Source organism: Somniosus microcephalus, chromosome 6 (assembly GCF_052327205.1).
Source record: "Somniosus microcephalus isolate GS21.2 chromosome 6, FLI_Smic_1.0, whole genome shotgun sequence".
Classification (NCBI taxonomy): domain Eukaryota; kingdom Metazoa; phylum Chordata; class Chondrichthyes; order Squaliformes; family Somniosidae; genus Somniosus; species Somniosus microcephalus.
The window spans coordinates 47,522,286-47,540,603 of NC_140992.1; the positions used below are offsets into that span (position 1 = coordinate 47,522,286).

The 18,318-nt window shown below is 41.3% G+C and overlaps 1 protein-coding gene across 2 annotated transcripts in view; it reads right to left on the reverse strand.

Annotated features, from left to right (window-relative positions):
- The window catches only part of dcun1d1 (DCN1, defective in cullin neddylation 1, domain containing 1 (S. cerevisiae)), a 53,751-nt gene extending 35,433 nt beyond the window's left edge, over positions 1-18,318 (reverse strand). Inside the window, exons 1-2 of one of the 2 annotated variants that reach the window (XM_085990143.1) lie at positions 17,871-18,318; positions 9,380-9,596 (exon numbers count right to left, since the gene is read on the reverse strand). In XM_085990143.1, coding sequence (XP_085846269.1) covers positions 9,380-9,596; positions 17,871-17,873 — 220 coding nt within the window. In that variant the 5' untranslated portion in view covers positions 17,874-18,318. Of the gene's footprint in view, positions 1-9,379; positions 9,597-17,714; positions 17,739-17,870 lie in introns of those variants that run through there. The other variant, XM_085990144.1, reaches the window with a different exon arrangement.

Sequence of the window (18,318 nt, forward strand, 5' to 3'; positions counted from 1 at the left end):
TCATAAAAAGGATTTTTCTTGACTTTACACAAGACAAGTTGTTACAAATGTTTTCTCCTTTTTCACTTGCTTATAACGGAGGGGAATTTAAATTGTTCGTGAGCTGGTGAAATCACTATACAAGATTAGATTTTTTTAAAATCAAGCTTCATTTTCCAGCCATTTCTCAAGAATAAAAAAAAGTATTTGAGGACAAACCCAATTCGATTTACCATGCTAAACAATTTCTTGCTTTAATTAAAATGTTGTCTATTTATATTTGGATTCCAAGCTTCCTAAAATAAAACCGAAATTAACAGAAAATCACAAATTGACCAAACTGGAGGTTAACACCTCAAAAGCAAAGATTGACAATCTTTTGGATATATTGTTTCAACTCAGGTTCCATTATTTAATGTACAATTAATGTTAACTCATTTCAGAAACTTAAATATTAATGCAATGATCTCAGCTGTATGCAGACCTAACGCAGATGGATAGGTTACATGTACCAGAACTAGATGTCATTAAACATTAGTCGCTTGATATAACTCCATAAATCTTTTTACCCCTTTTTAAAAAAATCAAAATTCTCACTGTGAAACACTACATTTTTATTCTCTCAAGGAAATATCATGACAGTCATTAGAACTGTATACTCCTCACTCCACCTACAAATGGTACTGCAGTTACCTACTTATGCACAGTCCAAATCTCAACAGTAAATGGAAAAGCAGCTTTTCAGCAAGTACCACAACACTCGTGTCTTCAGACCAATCTATTTAGAAACTAAGTATAAAATATTTTACAGTCTAAGCATCTTTTAAGTCAGCAAGTGTTCTTGTGTTCTCTCAACAGTGCACAAGAATCTAGAGAAGTTCAATAAATATTAGTACTTGAAAAATTGGTATTTTGAAAGAAAATTATTCAAAAACTGTATGCCCGCAGACTTGCCACCAACAGTACTCATCTATCTTGGTTATAAATAATCTGAATAATTTATATAAAACCAATTGGACATGTTTAAATCCACTAATAGTCTGACCTACTCCCCATCTCTAACCTCCTCCAGCCCTATGACCCTACAACCCACCCCCCAAAACTCTCCCTTTCTCTGACTAGAGTATTGGAGGGTGACCAAGCACTTGTGAAAGCATACCCCAGCAAGGAGGCAAAGGCCCAGAATTTCCAGATCTGTGCCATTGTAACAGCACATCAACATTGCAGGGCCCGATTTACAGCACAGAAGTCCCAGGCTTTAGAAGGGTCACTTCAACAGTTACTTACGCCACTCCATAATTTCCAGAGACTTTTGTGCCACTCTGCCATTTCCCTCACCAAAACAGTTGAACAGCTAATTATCATAGCTCTGCCCCCCATTAAAAATCAATAGCGAGATTGAGTTTGCTGAATTTAAGCCACTGAGTTCACCACTTCAGATTGTTGCAGAATGGCAAAGTATACAGGAATCACAACAGGAACGCACGTAAAAGAGGCAACATCACTCTGGGCTTTATAAATAGTTGCTATTGGGAGGAAGAATATGGAGAGGCGATATAAACTAAATGGTAGAATTTTAAAGGGAGGGGCAGGAAGAGAGAGAGAGAGAGAGAGAGACCTGGGGGTTCACATACACAAATCTTTGATGGTGGCAGGACAAGTTGATAAAGCTATTAAAAGAGCATGTGGGAAATGCTTTATAAATAGAGGCAGAGAGTACAAATGCAAGGAAGTTATGCTAAACCTTTATAAATAACTGGTCAGGCCCCAGCTGGAGTATGGTGTCCAATTATGGGCACCACACTTTAGGAAGGCTGTCAAGGCTTTGAAAGGGGGTGCAGAGGAGACTTGCCAGAATGATACCAGGGATGAGGGACTTCAGTTATGGGGCGACTAGAGAAGCTGCTATGTTTCTCCGTAGAGCAGGAGATGGTTAAAGGGAGATTTATTAACGGTGTTCAAAATTATGAAGGGTTTTGATAAGAGTAGATAGGGAGAAACTGTTAACGCTGGCAGGTGGATCAATAACCAGGGACACATTTAAGATAATTGGCAGAACAACCAGGGGAGAGATAAAGGAGAATTTATTTACAAAGGGTGGTGGAAGCAGATTCAATAGTAACTGTACTTGAAAAGGAAAAATTTGCAGGGCTATAGGGAAAAAGCAGGGGAATGGGACTAATTGGATAGTTCCTTCATAAGAGCCAGCACAGGTACGATGTGCCAAATGGCCTCTTTCTGTGCTATGAAAGTCTACGATTCCATGCTATCTGGATTCTAAATTTTCTTGATCAGATCGATCAAAGAGCCCACATTTTTGATGGTTGAATGTAATGCAAATATTATACTTATTTCTCACACTGCTAGATACAATGAATCAAAAAAACTAGGGTAATCCCTGAAACACTGAAATTGCCTCTCGGGGTGGCTGTTTTCTGCATTGCTTCTGAAATCGTTTTCGGATGTCAATCGGTGGTAAAGTACGGCACTCTTCTTGCACTCCACAGCTTCATGATACATTTGGAGAGTTATTCCCGTTTATATCTTTTAGTAATTTGCTGCCTGATTTAAACAAATAAATTAGGTTGAAAGTCCCACAAAAATCAACAAGCAGAATAAATTCTTAACGATCCATTGGCTCCGGAGCTGTTGCTATGTTCGCTATGGAGTACAGGAAACACTCTTTACCGGCACCTAAATAACCGGAAATCTCTCAACCGGCAAAATTCAGGAGTAGGTTCAGGTAAGTTTTACTTCATATTAGTGGCCATGTAACCGGGGTTCCTGGATCCGTGGCCGTGTAACTGGGGTTCCTGCACCTGTTGCCATGCAACAGGGACGCCTGGATCTGCTGCCATGTGCAGGGCTCTCGTACCTTAGTAAGTATACCTCTCTGTGATCCGGACTTTTTGATCAACCGGCACCACGCCGGTCCCGGATAAGAGAGAGTTTCCTGTATTTTAATTACTTTTCCAGCAAATTTTGACGTAAATTCATCACTGAAGATCGGGCAGCACCAGGCACTAACTTATGGCATTTGGTGTCAACACGCACTGCAGCGAATTCCAGGCCAATGTCGTCATGGAGAACAGGGGAGGGGGAGAAAACTTGCAGGAAAAAAGGGAAATAAAAGTGTACAACTAGCTATTGTCAAATCTTAATCACCATAGGATTATGCCATCAAATGCTCAATTTTGGAAAAAAGTTTCCACCCACTCGAAGATTAAAAATTGAGCATACAGTGGTAGATAGAGAGAAAATGTCTTGATTAATCAAAATTAACGCAGTTTTTTCTTGACAATGTGGAATCAGCCATTTTGATCAAAACAAGAGTTGACATTCCAGATAAATAGAATACTGTTAAAATATTCTATCATAATTGTGGGTTAAAATGTGTTTACATGAAATCAACAGGAAACATGAATCTCAAATTATCTGCAAACCTATCATTTTCACTTTACTATGCGGGGCATTTCTCTCAACCCTCACAGATCCATGTGAATGTAGCAAAATCTTGAGCATGTCCATTATTGAAAGAGGCGAGCAATGATGAGGGGATACAATAGTGACTATACTTCAAAAGTAATTCACTGGCTGTGAAACGCTTTGGGACGTCCTGGGGTCACGAAAGGCACTATATAAATTTAAGTTCTTTCTTCCTTATAATTCTGAAGTTCAGTTAACATCTGGTAGAGTACTTGAGTTGAGGTACCAACCCAGTGTTCAGACAACAGAAGTCTTCCTCCCGCCTCCAACACAGGCAATGGAGCAGATATTAATTAAAAAAAACATCTTTCACAAAAAATGAGGGGGAAGGTGTACTGTAAGCTATTTCAAGAAGGAAAAAGCATAAAGGATGCTGAAATGTTATAAAATAGCAGGGTAATAAAATATCAAATTCTAGTACATTAAGTTGATCATAACCACAATCATAGGTTAGATGCAGAAAGCTTTTGACACAATCACATTTTAAATTCTATTTGCAGTTAGTGGAGGTATGCAGAACATTGACAGACTAGAACTCAAATTTTGATGATTATACAACTTTCAAAAGACTAGTAAAGTACATTATATTTGTAGCTCTTCCATCAAGGATTGAGGTCCCACATAATTTTAATGCAGCAAGAGGTTTGCAAACATTAGTCTCTACTCCAAGATTATATAAAAAGGAATATGAAATGATTTGGTGATCTGAAATGCTTTAAGTGCATTGCAATAAAATTAATAGGCTTAACTGTCCTATATTCAATAAACGACATTGGTAAATTATTCCTGAAAGAAAGCACATCAAGGGACAAAATTAACTTATGTTTTGGCACTTCCGTAGAGATCACAAAGTTTAAGCCTCCAGGTCATGATCAATGAAATCTTGATCTGATTCAGGAGAATTTATTTAGATTCATATCTAAACAGGCTTATTTCAGAATAATGGGCAAGAAGCAGGCTTAATATTTTTTCCTCAACTGAGAAACAAAAGGAGCACTACTGTACTTCAATGATCCTGACTTTTTCTACTCATGATCTTGAAACACTTGGCAGTTTTCAATTTATCCCCCTTCAACAGAAGGCAGAATGGCGGAGTGGAAACACATATTCTCAGATAAAAAGACCAAGCACAGTTTCTGTCAATCTCCAAGTTTGCCTCTCCATTTATTCATTTTCTCCACTGGGCTTTTTTACTCGGAGTACATTTGACTCGATTTTAAAGTTTTCAGTGTGGCTTTAACTTAAAGCAACAAGGAAGAACACAAATGCATTTCTTGAATTATATGTAAAGTCTGTAATATACAAGGTATTTTTGCACATTTTCTGAGAAAACATGATAGAATCCGAAGTTACGCTGATGTTAATTCTGTCAAAGGAGCAGGCTGTTACTTTGCACTCTACTGGATTGATGTATTACATCAGTTACCTCTACCTTACAAACAGCCCAACAAGACTACGGTGACAACTTAAAATTTAAACTACTCATACCCCAATTTTGCCTGGACAATTCAAGACAAACCAGACTACCATAAACACACAAAAATCTACAGAATTTACAGGAGTATGCTACATTTCATAGGAACAGCAGCCATAAGTAATGCCACAGTACTTGAATTGGGAAAATTTGACAGCTTCTGATAATGATCTCTAGCTAACACCAACAAAAAGTACTTAAAATAGTAAACATATTCTGTTAAATTGTCACCTAATCCCTAATGTTAGAAAGTGATACACTCATCAGCATCTTTTACCCACCCGTTTCCCCATTTTATTCCTCAAAAGTGCTATATAGAGTTCCCCATCCCAATTGCACAGTGGGTTAATGCACTATAAACTGTGGCTCAGTCACACAGTTCAAGCAAGTCCCCAGGTTTGATCCATTTGTCAACTGTACCAAGGTCAGCAAAAATGGCACTACAATTGGGTTCAGTGGTGGGGAAACATAAATAATCAGGACTCTTGCTCCCGATTGCTATCCGGTAGTTACCCTTGATAGAATACAAGTGTAGAATTCAGACAAATACAGGAGTGGGCACAACCAATACCACTCCCACAGGCGAATAGCTCGCCAACATTTACTATCCAGGAGCACATGAAGAACAGCCATTTGAGTGAGGTACCAGAGGTCGTCTTCCACCCATGAACTATACCCCAGCACGTCACCACCTTGTGAAGAGATGGAATAAAGGTAGAATAAATCAGTAGAAAAACTGAATTGCTAGTTAAAGAAAGCCTAGATGTAGACATGTTGTGAAGAACCCACCATCAAGTCTAATCATGCACAGAACAGTGGATTGTGGCCCACACTTCCCAACAGATGACATACACAGAAAAATGCACAAGTTTATCTCTTTGTATCATTTATGTGGCAATTTAGCAGAAAGTACTCAAAAGTTAATGCTTACTGCCCCATATAACTATACATGTTAGGAAAACAAATTTTGGCGACCCTGTTGGCAATATGGATGTCAGTACGCTGATGCAGCTGCATACAGGATCAAATCCCTGGCTACCACTGTTCCAAAGCACCACATCAATGCCTTTTCAGCCAGTTACTAAAAGTGTGCATGGATTGATTTGCCTTCCAATTTGTTCTTCCTTGCCTATTTTTAATGATTGCCAATTTTTGGTGAATCATCGGTATGTAGCCCGCTTGATTGGCACCCCATCCACCACCTTAAACATTCACTCCCTCCACCACCAGCGTACCATGGCTGCAGTGTGTACCATCTACAAGATGCACTGCAACAACTCACCAAGGCTTCTTCGGCAGCACCTCCCAAACCCGCGACCTCTTCCACCTAGAAGGACAAGGGCCGCAGGCGCATGGAAACACCACCACCTCCAAGTCACACACCATCCTGACTTGGAAATATATCGCTGTTCCTTCGTCGTCGCTGGGTCAAAATCCTGGAACTCTCTAACAGCGCTGTGGGAGTACCTTCACCACACGGACTGCAGCCGTTCACCACCACCTTCTCAAGGGCAATTAGGGATGGGCAATAAATGCTGGCCTTGCCAGCGATGCCCACATCCCATGACCGAATTTTTTTTTAAAAATCTATGATCCATAACTCCAGTGAAATCAGCCCAATGTACTATGGCACTGGAGTGCCTAAAACAACTAGTCCAATCAATTCTTTCTTTGCAAAATAGTGACCCTTTAGGAGTGCACTCAAGGACTACAAGGGCTGTACAGAAGAACTGGACATTTACTTTCAATGTGCCCATAAAGATCTTAAAGGTAAAGTATTGATCTTCCAGAATTCTAGATTCTAGAACGGTCCCCACGGATTGGAAGGTAGCAAACGTAACCCCGCTATTCTAGAAAGGAGTTAGAGAGAAAACAAGAAACTAGTATCACCTGCCTCACAAATCAGGAGACAAACTCTTAAAAATCATGAGATTTGGTATAGAAATCAGGAGTTGCTTTTTTTTTTCAAAAAACCAATAGATTGACAGTTGGTTTATAAAGCTCATTATTGGCTTTATCCCCTTTTTCTTCAACCACCTATCCTTAAATGTCACATTCCACAACCTCTCAATCCTTTGTGTAAACCCTGGTGTCCCTTGCTCTAGAAAGGAGCTGGCACTTACAGGATGGGCTGAATGGACTCCTTCTGTGATGGCAGCTTCTATGGTGACAACGACAGAAATGCTGATCTCAGCCAAAGATTAAAGCCAATAAATCGGAGGGGCCGCCAGTTACTGAACACTGACAGGAGTCAGAACAAGGGTCTCGCGCTAAACCTTAACCTATCACTCTGAATCACGTGTTGACCGAGTGGCTGCTGTTTCCAGTTATTGAGCACTTATCTAACTCGTGTTAACCCAAATGGCCAAGGGACGACTGTAGTGCTCAGCAACTGGGATTGAGTAACGCGGCAACAGCGCACTGCACCCTCTCCCCGCAGTCCTCACAGGATGCCCGAGCACGATGTGCAGACAAAGCTGCCGACAATGATGTCGCTGTAGATCAGGCCGCGCTGCCCGCACTCGAAACACTGCCGGTTGTGGGGCCGCGGAACATAGGAACAGGAGTAGGCCATTTAGCCCCTCAGGCCTGTTCCGCCATTCAATGAGATCATGGCTGATCTGCGACCTAACTCCATATGCCCTCCTTTGGCCCATATCCCTTAATACCTTTGATTAACAAAAATCTATCAATCTCAGATTTAAAATTAATTGATATAGTATCAATTACCATTTGCGGAAGAGTGTTCCAAACTTCTACCACCCTTTGTATGTAGAAGTGTTTCCTAATTTCACTCCTGAAGGTCTGGCTCTAATTTTTAGACTATTACCCCTAGTCCGAGACTCCCCAACCAGCGAAAATAGTTTCTCTCCATCTATCCTATCTATTCCCTTTAATAGCTTGAAAGCTTCGATCAAATCACCCCGTAATCTTCTAAATTCTAGGGAATACAACCCTAATTTGTGTAATCGCTCCTCGTAATTTAATCCTTGGAGTCCAGGTGTCATTCTGGTAAACCTATGCTGCACTCCCTCCAAGGCTAATATATCCATCCTAAGGTGTGGTGCCCAGAACTGCTCACAGTACTCCAGGTGTGGTCCAACCAGGGTTTTGTACAGCTGCAGCATAACTTCTACTCCCTTGTATTCTAGTCCTCTAGATATAAAGGCCAGCATTCCATTAGCCTTTTTGATTATTGTCTGTACCCGTTGATGACATTTTAATGATCCATGTACCTGGACCCCCAAGTCTCTTTCGACCTCCACGGTTTTTAGCCTTTCACCATTTAGAAAATACCCTGTTCTATCCTTTTTAGGTCCAAAGTGGATGACCTCACATTTGCCTACATCAAAATCCATTTGCCACAGTTTTGCCCATTCACTTAATCTATCAATATCCCTTTGTAATGTTATGCTTTTATCGACAATGCCTACAGTGCCACCTATCTTTGTGTCATTGGCAAATTTGGATATGCGGCTTTCTATGCCATCATCCAAGTCGTTAATAAATACTGTGAATAGTTAAGGCCCCAACACGAGTCACATCCTGCCAATTAAGAGTACCTGCACATTATCCCTAATCTGTCTCCTCCTGTTTCCAGCAGGCTGTGGCAGACATGCCCCGGGGGGGGGGGGGGGGGGGGGGAATGATGGAAAGAAAGCCAAGGGCCTCGGGGAGGGTGGGTGGGCCGGGATTCAATGATTTTCTCGTGCATGTGCAAATCGCATAATTTTTTTCTGCAATACGCAAATTCCTCCCCCAAAAAAAAGATTTAGGGGTTCCATCGTGAGTGATGCTTTATTTCACTCTGAAATCACATTTCCTGGGGAACTATAGACCAGTTAGTCTGACATCAGTAGTAGGGAAAATGTTAGAATCTATTATTAGGGACATGGTAACAGGGCACTTAGAAAGTCAGAGTCAACAAGGAGAGATTGAGCAGTTTAGAAGAATGAGAGGTGACCTCATTGAAACGTATAAAATTCTTAAGGGGCTTGACAGGGTCGATGCTGGGAGGATGTTTCCCCTGGCTGGGGAGTCCAGAACTAGGGCTCACAGTCTCAGAATAAGGGGTCGGCCATTTAAGACTGAGATGAGGAGAAATCTCTTCACTCAAAGAAGGGTTGTGAATCTTTGGAATTCTCACCCCAGAGAGCTGTGGATGCTCAGTTGTTGAGTATATTCAAGACAGAGATCAATAGAATTTTGGATACTAAGGGAACCAAGGGATTTGGGGATCACGCAGGAAGGTGGAGCTGAGGTAGAAGATCAGCCACAATCTTAGTAAATGGCGGAGCAGGCGCGAAGGGCCTACTCCCGCTCCTATTTCTTATGTTCTTATAATACAGGTCAAAGCTGTTCATAGAAGCTTTGAAAGAAGTAAGCCCTACATTTAAATAAACTTAATTTATGCTTAACAAGGACAAAAACTGCACTTACCTCGGTATCTATGGTATAGCTGTTCTAATCTCTTTCTATCCAATGAACCTTTCAGACTTTCACGAACATAAAGTTCTGGATTTTGAAAAAAATTGTCTGTAGCAACATCTAACTTCCAGTCATTCTGCGATAAACAACATACTGCAGTTTTCTCACTGGACTGTGTGAAGACCATAAACTGCCGCACTTTATCCTTCTGTGAGGACTTCAGCTTGTTCTGCACAGAACAAAGGAACAAGTTGTTAGCTCTTAGCTAATGCATTGATTACTTTCAAGTTATACACACACAATCAAGTCCCATAACAAATGCCACTGCAAAAAAGGATGATCCACCCAACATTTGAGAGTTTTATTTTTTAAACAGGCCATCAGCCTTTTATATACAGGTGCCCACTGTAAAAATCCTGCATAACTGATGCACCGAGCAACGTTCCCCAAGCTGCGCGGGCACGTGGCCGCACAGCGATCGGGAGGTCCCGCTCACCAGCTGTTCCGCTGGAAAAAAATACCGTGCGGCAAATTTAAAGGGACCGCGTACCAAACATAAAAATTAGAGGGAACATTGGCGCCAGGTATGGTCCAACATTATTACACATTGTCTCGTTCTTCACTAAATTTAGCATCTATCTAGTGTTGGTCACTTGTATCATATCTGTAAATTATAAGCATTTAAAAGTCTAACCATTAAAATCATACAAAAAGGATGCTACAGTAGCTCATATACTTGTGGGTTTATCTTCCTAGAACAGCGAAACAGTGAAAGTTCAAGGGTCGCAGATTAATTCACTTTCTTTAATTGGTTTAAGTTAGACCATTAAACGAAATACTGCCCAAATATTGTTCCATTAGAACTCAGAGAATAAGCTAACTAATTCAGCCTGCTCAAATCATGCCCATCAGCAGATCATAGATGAACACTGATAATACGAGGAAATCTTCAACTCAGACCACCGTTAACCTAGCCAGAGGAAGCCGACTGGGGGGAAATAAGCATTCAGTAATGTACAGTGATTCGCTTTTTTTTTATAAAAGTGTTAATTTGAGGCTACTTTGTTTCTAAACCGAAATGTAGACATCTCAAGAATTATGGAATAGAACAGTTTCCTAATGCAGCAAATCCCACCTTTCACCTCATCTATGTCAACTGGAAGAAAAAGTTATAGAAAACTTACAGCACAGCACCAAATGTCAGTGTGCCATATGGGAAATGGTGACAGATTGTAGGTGAATGGGAACACACAGCTGCTAAGTGCTCAATCTACACATCTGCAAAATACCATATGGATGTATCAGCTACTCCAGATTAAGTACACAGGTTCTACACAGCAGAACAGCAATTCTACTTAATATGCTAAAGAAATCCATTAGGGTAACAAACGCACAATTAGTTTACGTTACAAAAAATAGACTGACAAAATAAAATCATTTAAAAAAAGTTTAAATAAACATCTATAGCTCCAATGATTATGAATTGAAATATTCCTTTAAAAAGGAACACTGACAACACCTACTTGTGTCCAAACGAGTGCAACTTTTAAATTTCTGTAAAACGATCTGCTGCTTTGACAGCACTTTGCCGTCAACCGAACAAAATGCAAAAAAAAAACTTGCATTTATTAACGCCTTTAATGTAAAGGTCACAGATGTAAAGTTTTATAAAAAGGACATTGAGCCAACGAGAGAGATATTAGACACACTGACTAAAAGCTTGGTGAAAGAAGTGGTTTTAAAGAGGTCTTAAAGAAGAAAAGGGAGGTGGAAAGATGGAGGGGTTCAGAGAGGGTTACAAAATAAAGAGTGGCGAGACCCCCTTGGAGGATGAGAATTTTAAATTTGAGGTATAGGGGACCAGCAGCCAATGTAGGTCAGCAAGGACAGGGTGGCGGAAGAGCAAGACCTGGTGCAGGATATGACAGGCAATGGTACGGCCAAATTACTTGGGACTTTCCAATGTTTCGTGGCTCATCCAAGGCCGGATGTCAAATAAGCAGTCCGACGGCAGAGAGGCAGTGGCAGACTCCAGAGGGCTGGTGAAAAGGTAGAGCTGGGTATCATCAGCACACACAAGGAAGCGGACTCCTTGTCGGCAGATAATGTTGCCGAGGGGTGGTATATAGATAAGGAAGGGGGCCAAGGATGGAAACTTGGGGTCTCCCAAGGTCCAGGGGTGCGAAGAGACGGCAGTAGTAGAAATGCTCTAGGTACAGATGAGGTTGAAGAGCACATTAAATGAGATGACAGCGAGAGACTCAGATTTAGGTCGAAGATGGAGGGGGGTTAGAGAAAGAAACGGAAGCTCTGATGCCTCCTGACCCTGGTGATCTCCCTCCTGGAGCCTGGGAGGTTTGGTTTAATGGCCAAGAGTAAGGAGTTAAGCGATGAATGGGATGAAAGGATAGTCTCAATCTTGCTAACAAAGAAGTTCAAGGGCTCATCACATTTGTTGTTGGAGAGGAGAGAAGTTCAAAGGAGGCAGTCAATAGTGTGGCTTTATCTTTATTGTCCAGGATGATCCTAGAGTAGTGGGCAGTTTCCCCAGAGAAAGAGGCCTAGTAGAACTAGATCTGGCAATGGATGGCTCACCCTGTTGTACATCAGATAAACTCAAGTCTGTACCCCTTAGACGAGTTGAGCTGGAGATTGAAATCTCACAGTACTGACACTTAAAAAAAAAAAAAAAAATTAAAAAAAAAAATTAAAAAAAATGTATTCCCGGAATGTGGACGTTCTAGTAAGGCCGGCATTTATTGCCCATCCCAAGCTACCCGGAGTAGCAGTTTGACACAACTAGAGTGGCATACTAGCTACTTCAGAGGGCAGTTAAGAGTCAGCCATGTTGGTGTGAGACTGGAGTCACATATCAGCCATACAGGATAAGAACATCAGGTTTCCTTCCCTAAAGGACATTAGTGAACTCATTGGGTTATTAGGACAACCCGATAGCTTCATGGGCACTTTTACAGATACCAGCTTTTTATTTCAAGACATTTAAAAAAAACAATTCAAATTCTCAAGCCGCCATGGTGAGATTTAAACTCATGTTCTCTATTATTGGTCCAGGCGTCTGGATTACTGGTCCAAGAACATAACCATTACACTACCGTACCTGCGGAGGCCGTGCAGAGGGAGGAAAGGAGCGGCAATATCTCAGGAAAAAATTTGGGATGAGGCTGGAAGGAAGTAGTAGAGAACAAGGATTTTAAAGTATAGGCAGCAGGGTGAGATAAGGTGGTGCTCAAAGGAGGAAAACACGGCAGAGTGGGGGTTTTTTTTGTGGGGGGGGGGGGGGGGGTGTCAGAAAAGAGATCAAGGTGAGACTTGGTGATGAGGGTCATGCTTCCCCTGCAGCAGTTTGGGTGATACAGGTGGTAGAAAGTATAGCCAGGCAGGGAGGCTTTGGTAAGTAACAAGGTTTTGCCATCTTTGAACCAAGCTTCAGTCCAAGCCAGGATGCCAATACATTCATCCACAATAAGGTTGTGGATGACAATGGCCTTGCTCGTGAGTGAACGGGACATTCTGGAGGGAAATTCTGAGGCACAGTGGAATCCATAGGTAGAATCCAAAAGGGCAGCGGTGGGGGTAAGCGAGATGCGAAAGCGGTTGGCAAGATTAGCCCCCAACGGACGCACTGGGCAGGAAAATTAGCAATAGAAGATAGAATTGCTGCTTGTGAGGAGGCCACGATGGGCCCTTCGGAGAATGCCAAGAGAGGCACACAGTGAACACCAAGAAGCCACGGGATCAGTGCAGGTGAAGGAGCTGGTCCGAGGAGCAGCTGTAGGGTGGCAAGGAGCACACACGATCAGGGGCTTAAGGAACCAGTCTCACCTAGTCCAGCAAAGGGTGATCAACAACAAGTGGAAGAGAAGCAGCAACCACAGAATCAAACATAGCAGCAGAGATAATTCAGCATCATCCAGAGCAGGATGGGAACCAGCAGGAACAGATCAGAACTAGCCCAACAGTGTGAAAAGTCTCAGCAGAGACCGAGCCTGCAAGAGCACACAACACAGTGGAAGAGAGCTAATCCAGCAAAGAATACAGTCTCAGTATACAGCAGCAAAGTTAAAGTCACCAGGAATGGGATTAAGTTCAGAAGAAAGTGAATTTCTATCCAGGACCCAATGTAGCAGCAGAGCAAAGCTGAAAAGCCTCGCTTTTTTTTTTAAAGTAACATACATATTTATCAGGACACATGCAATGAGTATTTAGTAGAACATTCTTTTTGTATGCAAATTTAAAAATATTTTCACTCTTAATAAAATTTGAAGTTGGTTAGATATTTTAGGCAAGGCTTAAATGATACTATTTGACTCTTTCCCCAAAGTACACAAAATACTAAAACAAAAAAACCTAGGTGATCTAACACATGGAGTTAAACAGAAATGCTAACTACACGCACACATAATGTAGTGCAACTTTACTTAAGCACGACCAAATCAAACTCGTGTTTATCATCTCCTCCCTCATACTTATCTTCCAATGCTCTGTGTAAATTACTAAGAAGCCACAGGTATACTGCCCGTACCCCAAAATGAGCTAACATTCCGTTAGACATTTCCCAACGTGTTTTTGTCCTCCCTGTTAGAATCTAAAAATAGCTTCCACATGCCAAAAACAGGATTGATCCAGCACATCCCAATGACATTACAGCATGTATTTCTGGAGTGAAACCCAAGATGCAGTGTATCTGGCAGATGGATTTAGATCTCATGAGGTACAGAATCCACATGTACTTTTCAAAATGTTACAACTTTTTAATTAAACATTGTAGTTTATCATATTATATAATTCGGAGACAAGAAACTATAGAAATAATTGCAATTGTTTAAATGAATTCAGGCACAGTACCTACTCAGGTCAAATGATCAACTAATTACAGCTGAATCTCAAGTCTTTAACTAGCTCGTCAAGAAATGTTATGTTTGAATTAGAATTTCTATAAACTGCTAAAGAAAATAGCCAATTTTAAAATCTTTGTTCCACAGCTTACCATTCAGCAAATCAACCGAAACAACAAAATGATACCAATTGTGATTAGTCTTCAAAAGTAAATTGTAGTCACTGCGCTGAAAACAAAATGAGGAAATCCTTTATGTATGGATCAGAATTTTCTATTTAAATGTTATGCTCCAGAAGTGAATGATATAGTTGGGTCCACTTGAATTCTCTGCAGTTTTATGGAGTCAACTATAAAGTTATGATGTTTTAAAATCCACACAAAGGAAGATTTCTATCAATCTGTTCAAAGATTCCAAAAAACAATTTTCTTAGCAAACAGTATGAGGCACATAATATCATAGCTGTATAACTATGTTGAGAAACATGATTTCTGGTAGGAAAAGGTCACAAAGTCAGTGGGATCCCTCTTTCTGCATTTTCTCATTGAAAAGCATATACAAAATCTCACTGAAAAACATTCAAAAGTATAACACTTTACAATATGCAACTGCAAAATATAGCTTTAAAAACTAAGTCTACACCAAGATAGTTACTGGGATAGTAAACTAATGTTTATTTTTCAAAACCAACATACTACAAAAAGCTTACACACTAATACGAACTAAAATGGATTAGTTTACAAAATTTGCCGTGGCTATCCAATAACTCCTTACTAAAGAAAGAATTCCAAAAAGACTTTAAGCAAGTATCATTTTTTTTTCCCCAATCTCAACTTCTTCAAAAAAAGTTGGATTTTTTTCTCCTTACCAATTTTCTTCCCTCCCCATTTCATTGACTACTTGCTGCTGTATAGTTTCTCAAGTATCAGGTGTTCTCCAATACCTTGTCCAGATAGCCATTATTCATATGAACCTTGACAGTGCGTGTCAGCACAATGTCCATGCACATGGACTTCCAGGTTAGGTTGCTGAACAGCACTCGGGAGCAGGAACCCCGGCTCATTTTGCCCTCTCTAACCCAGCAGCTCAAACCAATTGTAGAACCCAAACTGCAACCTGGCTGAGATCAACTAACTCAGGAGCAGGATAAAAACTAGGATCTTCCTGGGAAATAGAAAAATGTTAAAAACCAATGTTAAGGATAAACACTTCTTACTTGCATACACAATGCAAAGTTGTGCCTTCTAATATTCCGCCAAGCTAGGCACAACTGATCCAAAAATAAACTACAATCGTTTTATATGTTTTATAAAGATCTGACATTGTGAAGTCAAAATTTGAGCTAGTCTGATTTGAGGAATATGTTGGTAACAAAATGGAGAAATTCTAAGTTTTAAAAAGTGTTTGGAATTGCTAAATTCTAACAACCAAAAAAATGGGAAATATAAGTTTAACGTAGTGAAAAACTAGTACATTTTGGAGAAGTGCAGTGCCCTGTAGACTAATGATATAAAGCAAGAAATATGTGAGAATATTGCTTGCGTATTTTACAACATTCATCAGAACACCTGGTGAGAATATACAACCTATAAATCGCTTGCTGGTATCACACGTATTTCAGTCCCACTTTTGACTGGTTTCAATACTTCAATTTATATATTTTTTCATTCTCAGAATACGGGTATCGCTGGCAAAGCCGGCATTTATTGCCCATCCCTGGTTGTCCTCGAGAAGGCTTTCTTTTCGAACCGTTGCAGTGCTTGTGGTGAACGTACTCCTTCAATGCTGTTACATAGGGAGTTCTCGGATTTTGATCCGTGGAGGAACAGCGATATATGTCTAAGTCGGGATGGTGTGTGACTTGGAGGTGATGGTATTCCCATGCACCTGCTCCCCTTCTAAGTGCAGGAGGTTGCGGGTTTGGAAGGTGCTGCCTCGGCAACTTGCAGCAGTACATCTGTAGGTAGGACACACTGCAGCCACAGTACGCTTGTGGTGGAAGGAGTGGATGTTTAAGCTGCTGGATGGTGTACCGATCAAGTGGACTGCTTTGTCCTCAAAAACATCCCAAGGTGCGCTTCACAGGAGCATACTAGCAGTAGCTATCAATGCAGACACCAACCATTATCATATTCCAGTGACATTAACACAAGGACTGGATGATTGAGAGGTCACTGAAGTGAGAGCATCTAAAAAAGGTAATTACTAAGAAATTCCATGCCCGGCATATATGAATAATACCCATAGGTGAACAAGATAAAGAGCAAGTAATATTAAGTATTTAAACCATGTAAAGCATTAATACTGTTATGAATGCCATAAGTCAAAGACTCAAGAACATCGCAAAAATTCTAGGAACACAAGGCTTTTCTTGTCCCCCAAAATATATGTCAGGAAGAATAAGACTTTTTCAATCTTCTGGATTTTTGGGGGGGGGGGGGATGATAAACAGTACAAGTCAAGAGATTAAAAAACCTTACATTTTATTCTTGTGGCTCAACAGAATTTGAAACCTTCGATTACACTACAGTTTTGTTCTTCACTCACAAGTAGTCATTTTTCTCTATATGGGTACAAAATTGCACCAATATAAATACAGAAGCGCAAATGAGTGGAGCAACTACTCTTGTCCCTGCTTGTTCAGCATTCTCAACAAAAAAGGTGTTTTTTTGCAAACCATGCATTCAAGTTCACCAAAGTCAGACATGCCACAAAATATTAACACTGTTCAAATGCGATAAAGTCCTGATTGATTCTTTTCTTGTATGATTCATCATAGAATAGCAGTGACAGGCAAGGTGGTGTGTAAAAGCCACATAAATAAAAATGTATCCAATACAATCTCTTCAACTTAAGTAAACCAAAAATGAGCAGTCTTCCCCAGTGCTAGACCTAAAACTGCATTAATAAAAACTAAATTTACGAGTGGCTGTTGCAAGCGTTGACATTAAGGACAAAGTATTAGCCCCATTAGAAAAATTAGTTGGCTATTTCTATCTGGCGGATACATAGGATCGGAGTAAACCCCAAGAAACCCTCTGCAGTGACGCAGTTTAGACGAGAAAGGCATTGGAAAAAAAGGAACAGAGCGATAAAAAAAAAAGCACAGAAACCCCGGCACTTTACCCGGGAGAGGAGAGCAGAGTTGATATAACACAGAATATAGACACCAGCCCGTGAAACCGACCCTCAGCCATGGCGAAACAAAACTCGTCCGCAATTCAGTTTAAAAATAAATGACGAAAAGCCAACACACATCCGTCTGATGTAGGCCTTTGAAGCAGCGGGCCTCGAGTGGCGATGGCGCCACCGACTTTCACCACCCCCCCAGTGTTGGCCGGGCCGAGCTGGGCGCCGGTAGAGCCAGGGGCCTGTGTCACTCGAGGCCGGTGTGGGGGTGGTTATAATCTCAGGCCCCCCTCCCCTTAAAACCCCCGGCAATGTTCACATCGCCCAGAAAAAAATGAAACCATTCAATCCGAAAAACGTACGAGAACAAAACCGGTGGAAGCGGCGGGGCCCGAGCGGGTCGAACCGAGCGGCGGCAGCTAAAGGGGGGGGGGGGGGTGAGGGGTGGGAATGGATGTGTCGGCTCCCTGGCGCGCTTTACTGTAAAAGATCATTTGATTTTTTTTAAAAACACTCACCATCTTCAAGCGCTCGGGCCTCTTTAAAAATAAAATAGAAAAAAACGGACAATTAGCAGTCACCGTGGGTGACACTCATGCGCAGTGCAGCGCACTCCCCCCCCACCACACACACACACCACACACACACAAAAAGTTGGAGGAGCCGCTCGCTGCCTGCAGCCCGGGCAGTGCGGCCACGGGGCGGGGGCGGGGGCTGAGCCAAACTTCACTTGCAAAAACTAAACTCCTCCTCGAGTTCACTCGCAGCCGCCACCAGCAGCAGCAGCACCGCTACACCAGCCCTCACTCGCTGCAGGAAGTATCTGCTGTGACAGGCTGTTTCAAAATTAGCTTCTTTTTTTAAAAAACACACAACTCTTTTAAGGAAGGAGAGGGGGGGGAAGAAAGACTACAGAAATATTTGTTTTACTTTGTGTAGATCATGAGGGAAGAGTTTTTAAGAGGA